Below are 25,094 nucleotides of genomic sequence, written 5' to 3'. Positions count from 1 at the left end.
GGTAGAGGTTGCAGTGAGCCGAGATCGCGCCATTGCACTCCAGCCTGGGCAACAAGAGGGAAACTCTGTCTCATAAATAAATAAAGGCATTTTGGGCCGGGCATGGTGGCTGAGGCCTGTAATCCCAGCACTTTGGGAGGCCAAGGTGGGCAGATCACATGAGGCCAGGAGTTTGAGACCAGCCTGGCCTCAAAACCCCACCTCTACTAAAAGTACAAAAACAGCCAGGCATGGTGGTGCACTTCTGTAATCCTAGCTACTCGGGAGACTAAGGCATGAGAATCATTTGAACCTGGGAGGCAGAGGTTGCAGTGAGCCAGGACTGCACCACTGCAATTCAGCCTGGGCAACAGAGGAAGACTCTATCTCAAAAACAAAACAACAACAACAAAGATAGGCATTTTTGAGGGGTGTTTGTGACCTCTAAATCTAGGCCAGGTCCTCTGTTTTGTGCTTACTCAATGAAAAAAATCATTTGTTTCAGTTGGCAGGAAAATGAGCTATCTTTGATTCATTAAGAAATGGATATTAGAATAAGTTGGTGATTACAAGGATGTATACATATATTTATCTAAATTCATCAAACAAAACTTTGACAATTTATTGTATGTAAATTATACCTCAAAGAGGTATTTTTTAAAAGAGAGAGATGATCCGTCTCCATATGACCCCCTCTTAAGGGATTTTCTTTTATTTCTTTCATTTTGAACTATGCATACAAAGAGTAGACTAGTTTCTACAAGACTTCAGAAATATACTTGTCTCCCGGTCCCCTCACCTGCATTTCTGTTTCTCTTTAATTGGTTTTTTTAATATTTACCCCCATATGGCAAAATAATATGCTTGCAATGCTGCTTCTTGGTTTTCCATTGTTAGCCATTATCTGTGGACTTCTCACATGAAAGATAAGGAGTTCGCTCTTTTTCCTCCCCACATTCCCCATCACACACATATTTCCCAGCCCCTATATCATTAATATAATTATAATTTTTATATCAGTGTTCAATGTTTCTATTACTATGACTATGTATGCTAGTCAGAATTTTACCAAGTATTAAACCATGATTGCTTTTCCTTTCATTCATATCTTTTTGTTTTCCCTAAGGTTAATAATTGTCCTATTTTTAAGTTTCTTGCTTTCCTTGTGCATATCAGAATTCAACCCCAAATTCTCCTAGTTGTGTTACTGGTGGAGGGTGTCTAGGTTCTTGGCATCTTGAACAAAGAACTGGACAAAATGTACAAACAAAGCAAGGAAAAATGAAGCAACAAAAGCCGCTATTTGTTGAAAATGAAAGCACACTCCACAGGGTGGGAGCAGGCCTGAGCAAGCAACTCAAGAGCCTGGTTACAGAATTTTCTGGGGTTTAAATACCTTCTAGAGGTTTCCCATTGTACTTGATGTACACCCTGTGTAAATGAAGTAGTGGCCCACCGTCAGTTCGATTAGTTGTGGGAGGGGACCAGTCAGAGGCTGAAGTGAAGTTACAAAGTTTTACTCCTATGCAAATGAAGACTTGGCCCACGACCAGCCTGATTGGTTGTGGGAGGGGAGCAGTCAGAGGTACTTTCAGTTTTTCATCTGCCATTCAGAAAAAGCAGGGAGGGTAGCAAGGTTGCAAAGGGAGAAGTCTCTGGTCCTTTTGTTACTTGGGCATGGAAAATTGGGGTTTTCCTTTTGATTTAGTTCTAGGAATTCAACATGAATTGGCCTTAGGTTCCCTGCTTCCAGACCCTATTTTCTTGCCTCAGTTGGTCTCAATATCCCCTCAAGATATTCACACTGGATTGTCCTGCTAGTTTCTTCTCAAAAATCTGAGGTAGAATGTTTTGATCTCCTTCAATCTAGATCACTCGTCCTCTTTTCCAGTCTTCATCATAAATTTGAGAGTCCTCTTTAATGATTGTCAAGACTGGATGACTTGTTTGTTTGTCCTGTCTTTTCTCTTTCATGGCTCATACCTTCATTTAAGGAATCCATTCCTAGTAGCTTTAAGAAAGGTGTATGGGAAGTAAAGTTTTTGAGATCTTGTTTGTCTGCAAATGTCTTTATCTTCTCATACATTGATAATTAGACTGAGGATAGATTATTTGCTTAGAAATAACTTTTCTACAGAACATCAAAGGAAATCTTCCATTGTCTTCTAGCTTCCAGAATTGCTGTTAAGAAATCATAAGTAGCCAGGTGTGGTAGCTCACGCCTGTAGTCCCAGCACTTTGGGAGGCCGAGGTAGGTGGATCACTTTGAGCTCAGGTGTTCAAGACCAGCCTGGGCAACATGGCAAAAGCCCATCTCTACCAAAACTACAAAAAATTAGCTGGGCGTAGTGACACACACCTGTGGTCCCAGCTACTCGGAAGACTGAGATAGGAGGATTGCTTGAGCCTGGGTGGCAGAGGTTGCACTGAGCTAAGATCGTGCCACTGCACTCCAGCATGGGTGTCAGAGCAAGACCCTGTCTTGGGGAAAAAAAAGAAGTCATAAGCTATTTTGATTACTGATTCTTTTTATGTGCCCTGGTTTTTCCCTCTGGAAGTTTGTAAAGTTCTCTTTTTGCCAAATATGCCTATCCTAGGTTTATATTCATCCATTGGGTTGGGCATTCAGTGGGCCATTTCAGTCTGGAAAAATGTCCTTTATTTCTAATAAACAGGATTTTTCACTTTTGTAATTATCTTTCTAATTTCCAAGAGCTCTTTTATTTTTTATCTGTGTCTTCCTTATTAAAATTAATAAATAAGCCAAGCATGGTGGCATGTGCCTATAGTCCCAGCTACTGGAGAGGCTGAGGCAGAAGGATCGCTTGAGCTCAGGAGTTCAGTGAGCTATGATGGCACAACTGTACTCCAGCCTGGACAACACAGCAAGCCCTCGTTTCTAAAAAATAATAATAATAGGCTGGGCACAGTGGCTCAGGCCTGTAATCCTAGCACTTTCAGGGGCCAAAGTGGAAAGATCGCTTGAGGCCAGGAGTTCAAGACCAACCTGGGCAACATAGCAAGACCCTGACTCTGCAAAAAAATATATATATATAAACTGTATTCTTATTTTCTTCTTTCCTGGATCCGTGTCATCTCATATCTTTGATTTTGCTAATCAGAATTTTCATTTTTATTCTCTGTTTCTCTTCTACATAATGTCTGTTTTCTCCAAGTTGCTTTTTTGGAAGGAAGGAGCGGCTATTTCGGTCTCTATCTCTTTATGTTAAAAGCTTTCCATAGATGTCTGGTAAACCTTGGTAGTCTATAGTCTATCCATATTTAAAGGTGCGAGACTCAAAAGATAATGGAAGCTCTGAAGACAGGAGAGGACTTGTCATTTCTGCACTTCCCTCTAGGTGGAACTGATTTCTCATTTCTAAGAAAATTTGAGTCAAGGTCTTTCCTCTTGGGCTGGTTCGGTTTTACAGAGAAGACATCCAACCTCTTATATGAAGGATAAAGACAGGATGCCAAGGTTTTGGAAGACATGTGTGAGAAGATGGCAAGGGTCTCTGCATTCAGCATGCCTATGTTCATTTAGTGCCCCATTTGCTTCAGTGTCTGCTTCTAAGCCGTGCCTGGTATCCCAGTTCAGAGACCATCTGTTTTATCTCTCCACAAAGTTAACTTGTAGTCTGCAGGATTGGGGAAGTTCTAGAGGTCTAAAAATTTCTTAAACAGCTTTCAAGCCATCCTAATTTATTTGTTTGTTTGTTTGTTTGTTTGTTTATTTATTTATTTTGAGGTGGAGTCTTACTCTGGTTGCCCAAGGCTGGAGTGCAGCAGCCCAATCACAGCTCACTGCAGCTTTGACCTCCCTGGGGTCAGGTGATCCTCCCACCTCAGCCTCTTGGGTAGCTGGGACTACTGGTACGCGCCACCATGCCCTGCTAATTTTTAGTATTTTTAGTAGAAACAGGTTTTCACCATTTTGCCCAGGCTGGTCTCAAACTCTTGGACTCAAGCAATTTGCCCACCGCAGCTTCCCAAAGTGCTGGGATTACAAGAGTGAGCCACCATGCCTGGCCACCTCCTACATATTTCAATTTGCCCCTCTTTCACCATCACTTCAGAGAAACCTGGTGCTACCGCTTGCAGAGCTTATTGAAGTTTTTTTTTTTTTTTTTTTTAAGTAAATAGGATTAAATAGGATAGCTCTTCTCTGCTGCTGGCTTAGGATTCAGCTTTGTCAATTCAACTAAGTCAATTAAAATGTATTCCTCTGCCTAATTCATAGGCTTGGATTAAACATCATCTTAAAACATGGCACAGTGCCTTTATTTGCTCAGTTAATTGGTTGCTTTTAATTTTGTAATCAGCATCTCTCAACCTACTCCCAAATCAAAGACTAAGCCCTTGACAATTACCTCACCCCTCATCCATCAGCCTGAGCAACATAGCCAGAACCCATCTCTACACCCTTGCACCCAAGTGATCATCATTCTGCATGGTCATCATTTCATTTCTTTCCTTTCTATGTAGTTTTATTGCATATACATGTATTCCTATAAAATATATTTTTTTACTTTAGTTCCTTCAGCTCTATATTAAAAGGTATCACGCTGTATGTGATCTATTGAGAATTTTATTTTTCACTTACTATTTTATAGTACCAAGATTTGTCCATATTGTTGCCTGTCACTGTAGTTTATTCATATTGATATTCATATTCATATCCTTCATTTGCCTTCCACCTTTCAAAATTTCACTGCTATCACCTGGGAGGCGGAGCTTGCAGTGAACCGAGATCGCACCACTGCACTCCAGCCTGGCAACAGGGCGAGACTCCGTCTAAAAAAAAAAAAAAACTCACTGCTATCATCTTCTCTCCTCTTCTCTTCTTCCTTGTGGATATTTTTCAAAAGTTATTTATTATAATATTAGTGGGGTTTTAGGAGAAAACAAATTAGGTGTGTATATTCAATCTACTGTTTTTACCTAGGTTACCTAAGTGATCATTAAAAGTAGTTTTGACTATATGAGATATTTTTACCTTGTTAACTTGTAGAGCCTCAGCCCTGTATAAAGTATGATTCCACTGCACACACTCTAAACCTTAGTTGTTAACATTAATAGGCGACAATAATATAGAGCTGGCAAGGACTTCTATGGTCATCCAGTCTAACTTTTCACTTGGTTTGGGAATGTTCCTGGTCAGGAAGGCACAGATAGTACTATTTTACCCTGAAGTTACCTTTGAATACTTATAACTCAAAGAAAAATGTTGATATTTTAGTTAGCTTTTTTTTTTTTTTTGTAGAGATGGGTTCTTGCTGTGTTGCTCAGGCTGGTCTCAAAAGGTCCTCCCACCTCAGCCTCCCAAAGTGCTGGGATTACAAGCATCAGCCACCATGTCTGGCCTTTAGTTGACTTTTATAGCCTTACTGCAGTTAAATGTGATGTTTTTATTAGACTTGTTTAATTACTGAAAATAGCCAAAGGGCTCTTTTGTTGCCTATAGGGAAATCCAGGGATCTGGGGGCCCAGGTTAAGGCTGTAGTTCTGAGCACCATAAATACAACAGACATTGAAACCTTTTCTTTCTTTATTTTTTTTTCTGCACAGGAAAAGAAAGAATAAACCTTTTCTTTCTTTTTTCCATTACAGGGATGTTATCAAGTGGCTGGTCAAAGCAGTAACTGAAGATGGATTGACTCAGCCCCCAAATGGAAATCAAACGTCTTCAGGAACAGGAATCTTGAAGGCCGGCAGTAGCCACCCTTCTTCCCAGCCCAACCTGACAAAGAACACCAATCAGCTGTAAGGGGCAGGCAGTTATCTTTCCTGGGGCTCTTGGGGTTTAGTGTTTTAGAGGGAACAGCACCAATCCCTAAGAGCAGCTTCCCCCAAATTAACAAGATCTTAGAACACAGGCTGATGCTTATTCAAGACTTAGTTTAACTAAAGGCTACATTTCTAATTTCAAAGGTAGAACAAAACCAGGTGCTTTCACCCCTAGAATGAATAGGACTTCACAAAGTGAATACGAAGTCACAACGCAGACCCAAGACATGCTAGAGGACACTGCCCTTCACTTCCTGCATTTCAGGAGACAGTAAAGGGTTACAGCTCCTCATCACTTCAGATATCCGTTGCCATAGAGAAGGAGTGGTGTGTAGTGTGAGTTTTGTTAACCTCGAGTCCTCAAGGACCTGGGTTTCTCTCCCCAGGTCCCGGGAGAAAAATAGCAGTTCAGCCTGCAGGTTCCAACACAACAAGGCAGGTCTCATCACCGCAGACTGCACTGGAAAGAAATTCATGGCATTTCTTTTATGGAGTTGAGAGTGGCCTTGGCATTTTTTGAGACATGCCGGGATATTAGGGGATGGGGCTACCCTTGCACAAATAACCCAGTATTCCATGTCAATCATATTGTTAAAAGCCAGTCACACTGGGCATTTCAAATATAACATTTGTGTCTGAATTCACAATGTTATATTATAATCTAGTTGCACCAACCTGATTTTTATGGAAGGCCTACAAGTTTAAATTGTTTCCTAAATTATAAATAATTATAACTAATTTAGGAAACAATTTTATAGCTAAAGGGGAATGTTTTGGAACAATGAAGCATTTGGACAGATTGAGGAAGGCCCTAAAGTGGCATTCTCCCATACGGGCCACATACAGACCCAAGAGGGAGGTGGACACTGTTCCTTCAGTGGAAGCTAATATCATATAACAATCATCATAATAAATGTTTATAAATACACATTAGTAGAAATAACAATAGGGTCCCCTAAAAGTCAATTTTGTTATGATCTTAACAACAATAATAAGTTGCTACCACTTATCACTAGAGAGTCCCTATCTGAGATGTTTTATATAGCACTCACAACTTTACAAAATAGATATTATTGCTCACCCTTTTTATAGATGAGAACACTTGGACTCATGGCAGTTTAGTAACTTGTTGAAGGTTGAACAGCTTATCATTGCAGAGACAGAATCTGAGGCCAGACCTGGTCTGGCCCACCTGTTGTGTTACTAGCTGCAGATTTTCTTAAAGTAAAGCCTTTCTTCTGTCACAGATAACACGTGTTGCCGGGCGCGGTGGCTCACGCCTGTAATCCCAGCACTTTGGGAGGCCAAGGCAGGCAGATCATGAGGTCAGGAGATGGAGACCATCCTGGCTAACACGGTGAAACCCTGTCTCTACTAAAAAAATACAAAAAAATAGCCGGGCATGGTGGCGGGCACCTGTAGTCCCAGCTACTCAGGAGGCTGAGGCAGGAGAATGGCGTGAACCTGGGAGGCGGAGCTTGCAGTGAGCCAAGATCACACCACTGCACTCCAGCCTGGGCAACAGAGTGAGACTCCATCTCAAAAAATAAAAATTAAAATAATACGTGTTAGAAAAGGCTGATGTCAGGCCAGCCTCACCTTTCTGAGAGGTTGCCCAGACTCCTAATGCCACATCAGGCTGGCTGTCTCCCACAGTTAGATCTAATGGGAGAGAAGGTCAGGTTCCACCAGGGGAGGTTCTGAGACTGAACTTAGTAAGAAACTATTGAAAGGAAACAGTAACAGGAGAAAACTGTATGGCAAATACATATTTTCTCCCGTATCAAAGAAATTTAAATCATTTTAAGTCACTCTAGACCTGTTTCTTCATCTGCAAAATAGGGAAGTTATAGATTAGATGACCCTTATAGTTCTCTAGATCCTTAAGGTTGTGTGGTTCTATTTTTGAATTTCAAGGCAGCTTGCTTTTGCAGCTCAACCCCAGGTTCTGAGAGGTTCAGATAGTATGTTCTGGGAAAAGGGATTCAGGTAGGTGAAATTGCTAAATAAAAGCATGCTGATGGTTTGAGTAGTTTTCCCTGATCTTGTGTGTGCTTTATAAGATCCTTTAGTAGTCTCTACTCTCTGTGTACACTGGTGGGGACCTCCTCCCAGCCACAGAGTGGCTCCATGCCGGATCCTCACACTCATCTGTGTCCTATGTTCTGGACTCAGGATTGTGTGCCAGCTTCAGAGGATGCTCTCCATAGCCGTAGAGGTGGACAGGACCCCCACCTGCAGCTCCAATAAAATTGCCGAGATGATGTTTGGGTTTGTGCTGGACATTCCTGAGAGGAGCCAGAGGTGAGTCTTAGTTTTGTTGGGGAGAGCAGTTATTTTTAAAAAAAAAAAAAAAAAAACCTCTTGGAAATAATTTTTATTAAATTAACTTTTCTATCTATGCTACCTGTCAGGAACAGAATTTTACAATAGAAAATTCCAAACTAATTAAGATAGGAAGAAAATAGTAGAAGGATTATTCTTATGTCTTTGACTTTTGGAAAGGAGGGTCTCAGCTAATTATTATTATTTACAACTGAGATATAATTTCTTGGGAAGAGGCACAGTACCCTAAATGGAGCCTAAATTTTCTAACCTTATCAATTTTCCTAACAATTTTACTCTTCTTTCAATATTTAACTGTTAAGGCTGGGTGCAGTGACTCACGCCTGTAATCCCAGCACTTTGGGAGGACTAGGCGAGCAGATCACCTGAGGTCAGGAGTTCAAGACCAGCCTTGGCCAACATGGTGAAACCCTGTCTCTACTAAAAATACAAAAATTAGTTGGGTGTGGTGGTGCACACCTATAATCTCAGCTACTCAGGAGGCTGAGACACGAAAATCACTTGAACCGGGAGGTGGAGGTTGCAGTGAGCTGAGATTGCTCCACTGCACTGCAGCGTGGGTGACAGAGTGAGACTCCATCTCAAAAAAAAAAAAAAAATAACGGCGAGCCGTGGTGGCTCACTCCTGTAATCCCAGCACTTTGGGAGACCAAGGCGGGCAGATCACGAGGTCAGGAGATAGAGACCATCCTGGCTAACACGATGAAACCCCGTCTCTACTGAAAATACAAAAACATTAGCCGGGTGTGGTGGTAGGCGCCTGTAGTCCCAGCTACTCGGGAGGCTGAGGCAGGAGAGTGGTGTGAACCCTGGAGGCGGAGCTTGCAGCGAGCCGAGATTGCGCCACTGCACTCCAGCTTGGGCGACAGAGCGAGACTCCGTCTCAAAAAATAAATAAATATAAAAATAAAAATGTAACTGTTAAGCCCTGCCTTCTTCTCTGATCTTTATCCATAGGCCTGGCAGAAGTGTTCACTAAAGGCTTGGTGGGTGAATGAAATAGGTATATCCAATATTAGAGGAACTAGAGGTGACACAAGAATGAAGAGTTGTACCTGTAGAATGACCCCAGATAGTAAGAATTAGGAATTCAGTTTCCCTAAGCATGAATTAGTGAAGTATTTCATTAGGAAGGGATAAAGAAATGGTTTTTGGCTAAAAACAATGATTCCTTCCTTGAACCAGTAATTTTAAAATCCAGAGGAAGAAAAATAAACTAGAATGAATAAACTCCCAGCTGACAACGAAGACAACTATTGTGCAGCTCTGGTTTCTTCTATTACAAGAAAATGTTATGCCGAATAGTACTGGAATAGGACTTAATTAAAATGCTTTGGTAAGATTAAGACATTTACTGAGTCCCTACAATGTGCCAGTCATTGTCACATTAATTATCTCATTTGTTTTCTGTTTTTTTTTTCTTTTTCTTTATAATTTAGAAACAGGGTATTGCTATGTTGCCCAGGCTAGTTTTGAACTCCTAGACTCAAGCAGTCCTCCTGCCTCAGCCTCCTAAAGTTCTGGGATTACAGGCATGAGCCACTGCACCCAACCTTATTTATTTTTCTTATAATGTTATCCCTATTTATTTATTTATTTGTTTTGAGGCAGAGTCTCGCTCTGTCACCCAGGCTAGAGTACAGTAGTGAGATCTCAGCTCACTGCAATCTTTGCCTCCTGAGTTCAAGCGATTCTCCTGCCTTAGCCTCCCGAGTGGCTGGGATTACAGGTGCACGCCCCTACACCCAGCTAATTTGTGTATTTTTAGTAGAGGTGGGGTTTCACCATGTTAGCCAGGCTGGTTTCAAACTCCTGACCTCAGGTGATCTGCCCACCTCAGCCTCCCAAAGGGCTGGGATTACAGTCGTAAACCACTGCACCTGGCAATGTTATCTCTGTTTAATGAGTAAGAAAAGCATTCAAAGAGGTGGAGTTAACTAGCCTAAGTTTATGTAGCTAATCAGGTTCAGAATCCAAATTTAAACCCAGGGCTGCTTAATCCCAAATTCAATATTCAAAGGAGGCAGTATGTTGTACTGGTCAGACAGAAGAAAGTGCACCTGAATACCATGCTTGCTCTAACACTTTGTCAGGAGTATTTCATTTGGGTCCATCTCCTCTACTATTCATTCATACAAGCCCAGATGCTGGTAAGAAATGGGAAAGCTAAGGAATGGGTAACAAAAACAAATTAGGAATTAAAACAGACAAACATAATTTATACGAAACCTGGCCCTACTTTAAAATTCTCTCAGAAGGGGCAAATTGGCCACTCACTCAAATTATACTAAAAGATACTTTACTTGGCCTTTACCTCGATTTATTTTAATTTTCTAAAGATTAAGTATAATTTACATACAATTAAATTATGTAAACTAACTTGCATACCTACCATCCAGTGAGTCTTGACAAATGCATATACCTTCTTGACCTATCATTTTCCAATTGCTCATTAGTAGTGTATAGAAACCCTGCAACCTTAATAAATTAACTTATTCTAGTAGGATTTTTGTTTGTTTTCCTTAGGATTCTCTACATACACAATCACGTTGTCTAAAAATACACTTTAACTGTATCCTTCCCAATCTGTGTATACCTTTTGCTTGCTTTTTCTTGCCATATTGCATAGACTAGTATCTCCAGGAAAATGTTGGAGAAGCGGTGAGTGTAGACATTATTGCCCCATTCCTGATCTTAGGGTGAAAACATTCAGTTTTTGACTATTAAGTGTGACGTTAGCTATAAATGTTTCATAGGTGCCCTTTGTCAGATTGAGGGAGCTTCCTTCCATTTCTAGTTTATTATTTTTATGAAGAATAAGCATTGAAATTTGCCAAATATGTTGTCTCCATCTATTGAGATAATCATAGTTTTTCTTCTTTATTCTGTTGATGCGGTGTAATACACTGATTAATTTACTCACGTTAAACCAACTTTGCATTCCTGGAATAAAAACCCTACTTGGTTGTGATGTTATCCTTCTTATATATTGATGGATTCAAGTTGCTAATATTTTGCTAAGGGTTTTTGCATCGATGTTTACAAGGGATATTGACCTGTAATTTTATTTTCCCGTAATGTTTAGTGTTTTCCATAATGTTTCCTTATGCATATTTAAAGAAAGATAAGTTGGCCAGGCTGGTCTCGAACTCATGACCTCAGGTGATCCACCCACCTCAGCCTCCCAAAATGCTGGGATTACAGGCGTGAGCCACCAGGCCCAGCCTTCTATGAACTGAATTCTAAGATAAGTTTAAAAAGCAAAATACGAAAGTATTATATTAAATATACATATCTTTTTGTAAAAAATGATAAATTAATGATATATGATAAATGATAAATTAATGATAAATTAATGATAAATGATCTTAGCTCACTGCAACCTCTGCCTCCCGTGTTCAAGTGATTCTCCTGCCTCAGCCTCCCAAGTAGCTGGGATTACAGGCATGTGCCACCAGACCTGGCTAATTTTGCATTTTTAGTAGAGACAGGGTTTCTCCATGTTGGTCAGGCTAGTCTCGAGCTCCCGACCTCAGGTGATCCACCCGCCTCAGCCTCCCACAGTGCTGGGATTATAGGTGTGAGCCACCACGCCTGGCCTTAGTTTATTTTTAGATTAAAATCTTAGTTTGACATAATTGTAAATTCACATGCAATTTTAGGGAATGTTAAATAGTATTAGATAAATATTGTATTCAATATTACATATTATTGGATAAAAATAAATATAAACTTTATTCAATATTAAAATTATTAAAGAGTTCAGAGACAACCCAGATAATCTTTTTCCAATTTCCCCCAATGGTAATATATTACAAAACTATAGTACAGTATCACAACCAGGATATTGTGATTGACATAAGCCAAGATATAGAACATTTCCATCACTTCAAGGATTGCTCTTCTTGCCTTTTTATAGCCACACCCACTTCCCTCCCATCCCGACCCCTTTCTTAACCCCTGTCAACCATTTATCTGTTTTCCATTCTTTATATTTGTGTCATTTCAAGAATGTGATATAAATGGCCCAGGCACAGTGGCTCACACCTATAATCTCAGCACTTTGGGAGGCCAAGGTGGGCAGATCACTTGATGTCAGGAGTGCAAGACCAGCCCGGCCAACACGGCAAAACCCCATCTCTCCTAAAAATACAAAAATTAGCCTGGCGTCGTGGCGCACACCTGTAATCCCAGCTACTTGGGAGGCTGAGGCAGGAGAATCACTTGAACATGGGAGGCAGAGGTTGCAGTGAGCTAAGATTGCACCACTGCACTCCAGCCTGGGCGACGGAGCAAGACTCCATCTCAAACATAAAAAGAAAAAGAATGATATAAATGGAATCATTTGGTATATAACCTTTTGGGACTGGCTTTTTTCACTCAGCATAATTCCCTGGTGATTCATCCAGGTTGTGGGATTTTTTTGGTGTTTTGTTTTGTTTGAGACAGAGTCTCACTCTGTTGCCCAGACTGGAGTCTGGTGGTGCAATCTAAGTTCACCACAACCTCTGCCTCCCAGGCTCAAGTGATTCTCCTGTCTCACCCTCCCAAGTAGCTGAGATGACAGGTGCGCACCACCACGCCCAGCTAATTTTTGTATTTTTAGTAGAGACGGGGTTTCACTGTGTTGGCCAGGCTGGTCTTGAACTCCTGACCTCAGTTGATTCCCCCACCTTGACCTCCCAAAGTGCTAGGATTACAGGTGTGAGCCACCTCACCTGGCCTAAATATAGATTTTTAATATTTATTTTTTGCCCCAACCTCTCATCTTCTGGGAATCTAAGTGTACATATAGATCTGTTCCACAGATCACTGAGGCTCTGTTTTTTCTATTGCTGTTTAGTTTCATTTATTTTGTTTTCTCTCGCTCTCTCTCTCAATAGTCTTTAAAATCGTTTTTTTAATTCCCCCAGTGCCCAATCTGCTGTTAAGTCTATTATTGTATTTTTTGGAACTAGAGTTAACATTTGGTTCCTTTTTATTCTTTTTGCTGCAAGTCTTCATCTAGTCACTCATTATGTACATCTTAATTTACTTGCTTGCTTTTGAAAATCTTGAACATATTTATAATAGTTGTCTAAAAGCCCCTCGCAACTAATTCCAACTTGTATGTCACCTCTTGGTCTGTTTCTATGGACATTTGCTCCTGGTTATGAATTACATCTTCCTGCTTTTTTTACTTGTCTGGTAATTTTTATTGTGTCCTGGATATTGTGGGCACTACATTGTTGAGAGTCTGGATTTTGATCTCTTTCTCTAAAGAGTATTGACTTTTATTCTGGCAGGCAGTTAATTTGCTGGCAGATTAGCTTTTTCCTGTTATGGCTTGTTTCTAGGATTTGTGAGGATGGTTCCACAGCAGCCCTTATTAAGGAGCTACATTCTCGAGGCTTAGTCTTTCTGGGGTCTCAACTGAATTTCCAAGATATTCAGTGAGATCTCTCCACACTGACTCCTTGACACACCAGTATCTTTCAGCACTCTGAGATCTCCAGAACTTCCAGCCAGCTTGCAGCCCCCCAGTAGCTGTTCTCCACCAGGCTTTTGGGGCTTCCCCCTACACATGTGCCAGCAGGTTCCCTTACAACATTTCCTGAGCACCCTATTCTCTGACATGAATTCTAGACACCTCAGCTGTCCTAAACTCCAGCCTCTGTTTTGTCTGCCCAAGAAGCCCACTCTCTTCTATTTTGGACCCACACCTTCCTCTGCCTTCATTAGAAAGTGCCCCCAGCAAGAAATCTGTAGTAGATGAAGTTTACCACCTTTTGTTTCCCTTCTCTCAAGAATCACAGTCCTGCAGGGCACAGTGGCTCATGCCTATAATCCTAGCATTTTGGGAGGCAGTGGGGGTGGATCACCTGAGGTCAGGAGTTCGAGACCAGCCTGGCCAACATGGTGAAACATGTCTCTACTAAAAATACAAAAATTAGCTGGGCATGGTGGTGGGTGCCTATAATCCCAGCTGCTCAGGAGGCTGAGGTAGGAGAATTGCTTGCCTGAGGGGTGGGGCTGGAGGTTGCAGTGAACTGAGATCAGGCCACTTCACTCCAGCCTGGGCAAAAGAGCGAAACTCTGTCTCAAAAAAAAAAAAAAAAAAAATCACAGTCCTTTGTAGTAAGTTCTCCAATGCCTGAAAATGGTTGTTTTCTATATTTCCTCTGGTTTTATCATTGATTATGACAGAAAGGAAAGTCCAACACCAGTTACTGTGTTGAGGCTGGATCTAGATGTTGGCCTTTCTTTGTATCTTTTTTTTTTTTAGATTGGGTCTCGCTCTGTTGCCCAGGCTGGATTGCAGTGGTGCAGTCTCGGCTCACTGCAACCTCTGCCTCGCAGGTTCAAGCGATTCTCCTGCCTCAGCGTCCCGAGTAGCTGGGACTACAGGTGCACGCCACCACGCCTGGCTAATTTTTTGTATTTTAGTAGAGACAGGGTATCACCATTTTTGACCAGGCTGGTCTCGAACTCCTGAGCTCAGGCAGTCCATCTGCCTCGGCCTCCCAAAGTGCTAAGATTACAGGCGTGAGCCACCATGCCCGGCCTTGTTTTTAAATTTTTAATTTGAATTGCTATAGGTAATTCTATCTACAGTTCCTACTGTGTTCAATATATTGAAATTATGTCCTTGTCCTTTGTAGATCTCTGAGTTTACCATCTGCAGATTATAAAGCAAGCCCTGGCATAAAAATTAGATGAGAAAATAGTTTCAAATAAAAAAATATTATGGCCAGGCACAGTGGCTCGTGCCTGTAATCCCAACACTTTGGGAGGCCAGGGTGGGAAGATTGCTTGAGCCCAGGAGTTTGAGGCCAGCCCTGACAACATAGTGAGACCCCATCTCTACAAAAAAAATAATAATTAGCCAGGGACAGTGGCACACTCCTGTAGTTCCAGCTACTTGGGAGGCTGAGGTCAGAGGATCACTTTGAACCTAAGAGATTGAGGCTGCAGTGTATGATGATCACACCACTGCACTCCAGCCTGGATGACAGAGTGAGACATGTCAGAAAGGCGAGGGTGGGGTGAGGGATGAAGCGAGGGAGAGGGAGGGAGGCAGGGAGGGGGAGAGAGAGAGAGAGAGAGTAGAAAGAGAAAGAGAGAAATACCTCCTGCGTTGAACCTTTTTTGCCCCTCCTAGACCACTCTCACCAGTGCCTCTGCCTCCATAGGAAGGCCACTTCCAGTCCCCAAATGTGTTCTCTTCGGTGTATCTCTGGAGCACCACTAGCACTTTGCACACAAGTACACTTGCCCTGCACTTTTTTAAGTTCCTTTTGCATACCCCTTGCCCCTGTTTAACTATCAGCTTTTTGAGAGTGGTTCCTCCTTTTATTTATCTTAATATTCCTTGTTGTGCCAGATAGTATTTGGCACATCATAGGCATTCAGAAATATTCTCATGATTAATTTTCACAGTTACAACCTGTAGTAATTATTTTTAATGTGTCCTAAACTTGTCTTTGCCAAATGTGAAAGACTTTTTCCTCATTCTAGCAGTTGATAATCCAACAAACCCATTTCTACCCTGTCCACAGGTTTTGTGATTTTGTGGGCGTCCATGGTATTCCTTCTTAACTGTCTTTTTTAGGACAAATGTTGTACATTCAGAGTGAATTGTGGCTTATGTTCTTTGAAGCATAGTTGTGATGATTAACTCCCTCTTCCTCTTCTCCACACAGGGAGATGTTCTTTACTACCATGGAAAGCCACCTTCTGCGCTGCAAAGTGTTAGAAATCATATTCCTCCACAGCTGTGAGACACCCACCCGCCTGCCTCTGTCTCTGGCCCAGGCCCTCTACTTTCTAAATAATTCTACGTCACTGCTCAAGTGTCAGGTACATTTTTTCCTGCCCAATTTCAGGCCTAGAGCACCTTTCTTTGCTCTACGCCCGAACCCTTCCCATAGGATTTTAGCTTAAAACACAACTGTTTGAGCATTCTGTAAAGGTGAATTGAAAACTGTACAAAAATTTTAACTGGGGAAGGCATGTATTATCAATCCATTTTACTATCTTTGCAGTCAGATAAAAGCCAGTGGCAGACTTGGGACGAATTGGTTGAGCATCTGCAGTTTCTATTGTCCAGTTATCAACATGTTTTAAGAGGTAAGGAGCATTTCTTCACAAGTGGAGTTGTGGGAGGTCTCAACGGACATTTGTATTAATCATAACTACACAGGAGATTCTAATTTGTTGACATTGTTCCTTGGTTGTATGTAACTTATTATAAAGGAAAAGAAATGACATAGCCGGAGTCACCACTGTGAAAAGAATTCACATGTTTTTGTTATGGCCAACAATACATGGTCTCATAGTTGTAAGGTTGTGTAGGTAAGCAGAAGTCATCAGAACCTCCAGCCTGGCCAACATGGTGAAACCCTGTCTCTACTAAAAATACAAAAATTAGCCAGGCCTGGTGGTACATGCCTGTACTCCCAGCTACTCAGGAGGTTGAAGCAGGAGACTCGTTTGAACCCGGGAGGCAGAGGTTGCAGTGAGCCAAGATCATGCCACTGCATTCCAGCCTGGGCAACAGAGTGAGACCGTGTCTCAAGGAGGGGGTAAAAAGAGAAGTCATCAGAACCTGAGAAGGACTCAGGGATGACCTGAAGACCCCTGGCATCCTCCCTTGGCCTGTCACTGCAGCATCTTTGCTCACTGACTGTGGACATTGTAAACACCTGGCAATACAATGGAAGTACAGAGCAAATCAGGAGCAAGGTGAACATGTACATCTTGCAGAAGATGTAAGGTACCCCAAGTCTGTGAAAGTGGCTCTTCAGAGCTGCTCAGGTCACAGGTGAAGCCAGTGACCAATGACGATGTAAGAGAGTTAGACCAGGTAACCCTCAGAAGGTAAATGTTGACCAGGATAATGATGGAATAGCTGCTTCAAATGAGAATGATTTTATTAGCCAAGGATTAATGAGGCCTGTGGGAAAACTGAAGAACTGATGAATTATTAATTACTAGAGGAAAAATAGTAACTTGCTAGGGGAGAAACCTGGCATTCTTCCTGGATGTGATTGACGGAGAAGGATGCATCATCATGTATGTAACGTTCTTGCCAAAAGTTCATGACCTGGATCCAATGGCAGGACACTTCAGACAAAACCAGATTGAGTGACCTTTTATAAAATAACTGACCTGTACTTTTTTAAAGTGCCAGTGTTTTAAAAACAAAGACAGACTGAGATACTCTTCCACATTTAAAAGAAACTAAAGCACATAAATACTACATACAATTCATGACCCTAGGCTGGATCCTGAACAGGAGAAAAGAAGTCATAAATGGGGAGACAAGAGTTTTCCAGAAAGAAGGAACAGCATGTCCTAGAGCCTTGAGGCAAGAAGTTGCTTAGTGTGAGTCCAAGGAACATAGAACAAACTAGCAGGGCAAGGCTGTAGTACGTTGTTCGGACAATTGGTAAAACTTTAATAGATTAGATAACAGTATTATGTCCATATTAAATTCTCTATTTTTGATAATCATACTGGATTATGACAGTAAATGTCCTTGGCCTTCGGAAATCCATACTGAAGTATTGAGGGGTAGAGGGGCACAGTGTCTGCAACTTATTCCCAAATAGTGAGGGAAAAAAGTATACAAGTGAAATGCACCTGCCCATGATCATATTGAGGTTTATTTTAACTCAGTAATGGCACTTGGGAAAGTAAGATAGCTCTCAGACCCTCTCAGGCCAGGAATTGAGAAAGCGGTTGTAGAGACTTTAAAAAAAAAAAAGTACTGGATTTAAGACAAAGTCTGAGTTCAAATCCAAACTTCACCATTTACTCCGTGTTGGGCAGCTAACTATGTCTCTAGGCCCCGGTTTCTTCCTTCTATAGAATGGAGATGATAGTATGTAACTTGCAAGGATTATTAATGAGTGAAAAAAGTAATGTGTTTAATGTTCCTTGAATCTGTCTTCTTGTGTCCCTGGGCAGAGGTAGGCTAAGGGTCTTCTCTGTGTTTCAGACTGTTGTAACTAACACTTAAAAGAGTACATTGTCAGCCAGCCATGGTGGCTCACGCCTGTAATCCCAGCACTTTGGTAAGCCGAGGCGGGCGAATCCCAAAGTCAGGAGTTCGAGGCCAGCCTGACCAACATGATGAAACCCTGTCTCTACTAAAAATACAAAAAATTAGCTGGGCGTAGTGGCGGGGTCTTGTAATCCCAGCTACTCAGGAGGCTGAGGCAGGAGAATCATTTGAACCCGGGAGGTGGAGGTTGCAGTGAGCCAAGATCTCACCACTGCACTCCAGCCCTGGCGACAGAGTGAGAATCTGTCTCAAAAAAAATAAATAAATAGAAGAGTATGTTGTCCAGTCTATGCATGACATGTGGTTGTGCAGTTTGTGCATTTGTAGCACCCTCAAAGAAAGTTGCATGTCCTTCTCCGAACAAAGACCCGAAGGCAAGTTCCATGTGTTCTTAGCCTCAGTGAGGCTTATGTAATTGTTTTGGAGATTACCAGAAAGGTTAATATTAAACAGCTTGTTTTAAAGTTCACGTTTAACATTTCTTGTTCCTTTCTGTTTTGATTCCCAGGGAATACACTATCATGGGCAATAATGACTTAAGGTGGAAACGGAATCTACTTTTATTACAGAATATTTTTTATGTTTTGATAAGAGAAAGGCCTCAGACCAGTTATCTATTGACCAAGAATAAATGGGGTGCGTTGCAGTTGCTGTTTCATCCTTAAATGTTCGTTCCAGCTTCTTTGGGGTCCAAGAGTTAGGAAGGAGGAAAATTAGCACTAGTAGTTTGAAAACATTGTCCTGCAAAGAACACAGCCAAATGGTACCCTGCAATAGTCAGCGTCCTTGTCAGTCAGTAAGCATCTTACTGTGAGGGCCCCTTTGTCATCTCTGCCTTCTGCGAGTGGTCTGTGGATGTTGTTGAGGGCATTTTGAGATCAGTCTGAGTTGTCTAGCTCCACTAGTTGTCTAGCTGCAAGAGTGGGAGAAGAAGGGAAGGGATTAGAGAGCCCAAGCTTTCCTTTTGTTTAGGGGAACAACTCTCAGCATGGAGGAAGAAAGGAAAAGAGATAGGTAAATTCACCTGCACTGGTTTATATAATCCAAAAACCTTGTGAAGGTATCACCCACTGTGACAGATGGGAAAACAAAGGCTGAGAGGAAAGCAAATGCAGAGCTAGGATTCAAACAGGTCTGTCAGAGACGTGGATTCTGGGCTGTCAGTTGAGCTCATGTTCTTGTTCTTTGGCCGAGAGAATCAGTCCCCCCACCCCAGTTGCATAGCCGTGTGGCTCAAGTTTCAGCCTCAGCAAAATTACAAAGTGCTGCCTGTCATGGAGTTTATGAGTATGAATTCTAGGGATTTGAACATATAATATTTCAATGAACAAATGCATGCTTTTCCTGAATCCTGCTCATCTGGCCAGCATAGCTTACAGAAGTCAGTCACAGTCATTCTGAGGACAGTCACACACACGGTCTCCCTGCAAGGAGCCCTGTCCACGGATGGGGAAAAGCAGAAGCAGGTAGGATCGGTTCAATTCATATATTTATCCAGGCAACAGATATCTACTGAATGTCCTCTCTGTCCTCTGTGCTCACTGGGAAAACCTTAATGAATAAGACCAGCATGGCCTCTGCCCTCATAGAGCTTACTGTTTAGTAAGATTTAGGAGAGATTGATCCTAAATGAGTAATCACACAAGTAACCTATAGTTACATAAAATAAATGCTATGAAGGAAGTACAAGTGCACAAAATCTATTTTTGGAGGGACCCAGGAAGGCCTCCCTGAAGAAGTGATACCTCATCTAAGACATTAAGTAGGCGGGGCGTGAGGGCTCACCCCTGTAATCCTAACACTTTGGGATGCTGAGGTGGATGGATCACCTGAGGTCAGGAGTTCAAGACCAGCCTGGCCAACATGGCAAAACCCCATCTCTATTAAAAATACAAAAATTAGCCGGGCATGGTGGTGGGTGCCTGTAATCCCAGCTACTTGGGAGGCTGAGACAGGAGAATCGGTTGACGCCGGGAGGCAGAGGTTGCAGTGAGCTGAGATTGTGCCACTGCACTCCAGCCTGGGCGGCAGAGCAAGACTCCATCTCAAAAAAAATAAAAATAAAATACATGAAGTAATGGTGTTAGCCAGGCAAATGGGGAGACAAGAGTTTTCCAGAAAGAAGGAACTGAATGTCCAAGGGCCTTGAGGCAAAAAGATGCTTAGTGAGTCCAAGGAACATAGAACAAGCTAGCAGAGCAACGATGTAGTGAGTAAGGGGAGAATAACACTAAATGAGACTAGAATAGTTCATGGGGGAGGTTGTGAAGGGCCATCTTGGCCATGCTGAGGAAATTCAGCTGGTTCCAAGAACAGAGTGAAGCCATCAAAGTGGTTGGTTCCAAGTAAGGGAGTGTCATGATCAGATCTGCAAATTTAAAGGCCACTCTACCTGATGTGTAGCGAATCATTTGGCAGAGGGGCCAGGGGAGGGATAATGGTGACAAGGGTGTGGCAAGGACAGAAGGACAGTGGAGAAGGCAGTGGATGGGACAGAAGCACTTTGAAGATAACTTTGACAGGGCTTAAGTGACTGAGTCTGAGGGGTGACTCCCAGGGTTCTGCCATTACTGACATGGAGAAAGATCTGCAAGAAAGATCAAGAGCTCAGGTTTGACGTATTAGGTAGGAGATTCCTATGGTGATGATGATGATGATGCAGATTGCTATAGTGATGATGATGATGATGATGATGAAGAAGAAGAAGAAGAAATAATAGCTAACTCTTGTATTGATCCAAAACTACTAACAATACTGTCAGCTGAAATATCTTGAGCCAGGCATTATGGCTCAAACCCTTTTCAATGCTAAATGTCCTCATACAGTAATCAGCAACCTCTGACATAACAACTCTCATCCCTACCGAAGCATAAAATCCAAGGCCTTGCTGACTAGACCAGCAGGGCTGAAGTCCACCAGCCAGGGTTTCCTCCCCCATAGACAGTGCTGAGATGGGCACTGCTAACATTTGCTTCTTTAACTTTCTTGCATGATTTAGTAAACTCCGAATTCTTCTTGCTAGCCCTCTAAGTTTCCCCTGTCCCACCCTATTCAGTCAACTTTTTTTCCACTTCTTTCAAAATCATTTTTACATTTTTCAGAGTGGCACATGCCTTAAGAAAATCAAAGTCTACAAAAAGGCTCTTTTCTTCCTAAGACTGTTCTTAACAAGTCTCAAATGAAACAGCTCATATTTCCCTGTTTACAACCCTTTAAGTCTATAGATACCCTGTTTGCTCTCAAAGGCCAAACTCCACATTATAATGTGGCCTACCCTACCTTCAAATCTCATCTAGTACTTGTCTCCCTTTTATTACTCTGATTTTTTTAAGTTTCTCAATTTTTAAAGTCATTACCTTACGTTAGCTGAAACAGTTTAAGTATCAAATGTAACTTTCATTGCCTTCCATGGATGCCATTAACATGTGGTACCAGTGCTTCCACCCAGTTCCAGAGGCTGGGAAGTCCAAGGTTTAGGGGCTGCACCCAGGAAGGACTTCTTGCTGCGTCTTACCATGGCAGAAGGCTTCCTACCCTGATTTTCTGTCTCATTCTCAAAGCATGCTTTTCCTCAGGGCATTTGCTATTGCTGTTCTCCATGGACTGCTTTTCCCTTTGACCTTTGCGTGGTTGCCTCCTCATCCATCAATACTCAGCTCACAGACGCTCCCTGGCTAGAGTGGGCTGCTTCCCTTATTCCCCTCAGTGTTACTGTTTATCACAGCATCTGATTTATTTATTTGATTGCATTTGCCACAAACTATAATCAATATTGTTGACCAACTTATTGTCAGGCTTCCTGCAACTAGAATATCAGTCCACAAGGACTGGGCCCAAGGCTCTAAATTCCACTGTGTCCCCAGACTCTAGCCAGTTCCTGATATGCAGTAGGTGCTCAGTAAATGTGTGCTGTTTGAATGTTGAAAGGGCCTTGCACTTCCATCTCAAGGCAGCTTTGTCTCCTGTGTTTCCAGACTTTTTGAACATGCTGTTGTATACTTATTGTACTTCTTCACAGATTACAGACTTTAGTTTTGAGAGATTTTACTTTTCCGTCATTTCATCTGAAGGTTGAGAAAAAGCATATTGAATGTATTACTTGAAAATGTAACCTGATAAACCGCTTAAAATGTAAGCTGATATACCGCTTAAAATGATTTGTTCTATGTCCTAAATCTGGATACAGTGTAGCTCAATCCTTTTAATAACTGTTAGTGAAAGTGCCATCATCCCCGTTTGATAAATGAGGAGACTGAGAAATGATGGTGTATTATGTGAACTGGAAGTCTTCAAGTCCCCAGAACTGTCTCAATACATTTGCCTAATATGACCTTGTGCTCATTTGCCTCAATTCCACACACTTCTAGAATCTATTGGGGCTGGCCTGTAGATTTGGGATGAGATACCTTTATAACTTTTTGTTTTCCTGAGTATTTTCATTTTTAGACTTACGGAAAAGCTGAAAGAATAGTACAACGAACGCTCATATATATATACCGTTTACGCTGATTCATTAGCTGCTAAGATTTTGATACATTTGGTTTACCTATTGATCCATGTATATACCATTTTTTCTGAAACAGTTGATAAGTGCGCCATCATAATTCTATTGCTTAAGTACTTCAGCATGTTCAGCATGTATCTCCTAAGCGTAAGGATATTGTACTTCATACCACTATGCATTATCACACTCACGAAACTTTTCTTTTTTTGTTTTTTTTGTTTTGTTTTTTTGAGACGGAGTCTAGCTCTGTCGTCCACGCTGGAGTGCAGTGGTGTGATCTTGGCTCACTACAACCTCCGCCTCCTGGGTTCAAGCAATTCTCCCACCCTCAGCCTTCCGAGTAGCTGGGATTACAGGCACGCACCACCATGCCCAGCTAATTTTTTTGTATTTTTAGTAGAGACAGGGTTTCACCATGTTGGCCAGGCTGGTCTGAAACTCCTGACCTCAGGTGATCTGCCCGCCTCCGCCTCCCAAAGTGCTAGGATGACAGGCATGAGCCACCACAGCCTGCCATGAAACTTGTTCTTGATAGAATATTATCTAATAGTGTCCCAGTAATATCCTCTGTAGGTAGTTGATTTTAGATTGAGCCAGGATACGGTCAAATATGAAGCACTGTACTTGGCAGTCATACTCTTTGGTCTCCTTTAGTCTAGCACAGTTCCCAGCTTTTACTTGTCTTTCATAATAGACATTTTTTAAGAGTCCAGGCCAGTTATTTTGTACATGTCCTATGATTGGGATTGTTTAATTGCTTACTCACGATCACACTCATGTTATATACTGTTGACAAGAACATGGAGTAGGCCAGGCACGGTGGCTCACACCTGCAATCCCAGCACTTTGGGAGACCGAGGCTTGCGGATCACTTGAGGTCAGGAGTATACACACACGCACGCGTGCACACACACACACACACCTGAGACTGGGTAATTTATAAAGAAGTTTAGTTGGCTCACAGTTCTACAGGCTGTACAGGAGGCATAGTGGCCTTTGCTTCTAGTGAGGCCTCAGAAAACACAATCATGGCTGAAGGGGAAGCAGGCATGTCTTACATGGCCAGAGCAGAATAAAGAGTGAGGAGGTGCCACATAAACACTTTAAACCACCAGACCTCATGATAACTCACTATCACTAGAACAGCACCAAGGGGATGGTGCTAAACCATTCATGAGAAATCACCCCCACCAGGCCCCACCTCCAACATCAGGGATTACAATTTGGGACTGTCTAGTTGTTTATTCATGATCATACTCATGTTAAATACTATTGGCTAGAACATGGAATAGAGGAAGATGTCTAATTGTTTCCTCAGTATTTTCATTTTTTGACCATGTTATGTGATCATAAAAAATGACAGATCCAAACCATATCACTTTTTTTAATGTAAAACTTCTTAAGGACCCGAGAACAAAGGGCCTTTTGGAAGTGGAGTTACTGCAGGCACTCACACAGCCTTCGACTTGTATCCCTGTAGCTAGTCAACAAGTCTTTGCCAAGTCTCTACCTACCAAAATTAGACTTCTTAAAAAAGGAATTAAAAAGCAGTTCGGAGCACCCAACTGACTTTTTCCCTCTTGCAGAACACTTAAGGAGTTCCGTGATCGACCGAAAGGACTTAATAATCAAAAGGATTAAGCCCAAACCCCAGCAAGGAGATGACATCACAGTGGTGGACGTAGAGAAGCACATTGAGGCCTTCCGCAGCCGCCTGATCCAGATGCTGGGGGAGCCTCTTGTCCCCCAACTGCAAGACAAAGTGCACTTGTTGAAGCTCCTGCTCTTCTATGCTGCGGACTTGAACCCTGATGCAGAGCCCTCTCAAAAGGGCTGGAGCAGCTCCTGAGGGCCTGCCAAGCACTGAATGCCAAGAATACCTCCTGAACTCTATCTCCAACTACTTAGAAGCTCTAAAAGTAAGAAAAGTGGTTCAAATCTTACAGGACCAAACCTGTATTATTTAATCAGTAGGTTGCAATTTCTAACTCTAGTAAATATCTTTTTTTAAATAATCCTATCCTAGCCTGTTCTCAAATATGGCTTAAATATACAAGGTATATATATTTTTTAATAAATTATTTATCTATACTTTTTTGAAACAGGTTAATACTGTGTGCACCACGTTTAACATTTTCATTCAAGATGTGAAAAACATCCCTCTGCTGAACCCACTCTATACACCAATATTATGTCGACAACCTGTTTCAGGAGAGAGACGTTCATTTTTCCCTAATGAAATGCAAGCATTCTGTTAGACCTATTATACTGCCTATTAATTTGACTGTAATGAATAGGGGGTAGAAACAAAAGGATCAAGTGTGTTATAAAACATTTGATGTTAAAAGGAGACAATAAAAAGGCAATGGTTTTTCAAAATACCAAGTTCACTGTGACTCTGGGTAGGCAGAGTGGAATAACTATTGTTAA

General features: G+C 41.8%; 1 protein-coding gene across 1 annotated transcript in view; it reads left to right on the top strand.

The window, feature by feature from the left end:
• The window catches only part of SIMC1 (SUMO interacting motifs containing 1), an 85,520-nt gene extending 60,477 nt beyond the window's left edge, over window positions 1–25,043 (top strand). Inside the window, exons 6-10 of the mRNA XM_030808444.1 lie at window positions 5,590–5,742; window positions 7,942–8,070; window positions 15,795–15,951; window positions 16,137–16,221; window positions 24,251–25,043. Of these exons, the coding sequence (XP_030664304.1) occupies window positions 5,590–5,742; window positions 7,942–8,070; window positions 15,795–15,951; window positions 16,137–16,221; window positions 24,251–24,513 (787 nt within the window). The 3' untranslated portion in view covers window positions 24,514–25,043. The remainder of the gene's footprint in view (window positions 1–5,589; window positions 5,743–7,941; window positions 8,071–15,794; window positions 15,952–16,136; window positions 16,222–24,250) is intronic.
• The last annotated feature ends 51 nt before the right edge of the window (window positions 25,044–25,094 follow it).

Source organism: Nomascus leucogenys, unplaced genomic scaffold (assembly GCF_006542625.1).
Source record: "Nomascus leucogenys isolate Asia unplaced genomic scaffold, Asia_NLE_v1 Super-Scaffold_3019, whole genome shotgun sequence".
NCBI classification, from domain to species: Eukaryota; Metazoa; Chordata; class Mammalia; order Primates; family Hylobatidae; genus Nomascus; species Nomascus leucogenys.
The sequence above is the reverse complement of the archived record's forward strand: the minus strand, read 5'-3'. Positions and strand labels throughout refer to the sequence as shown.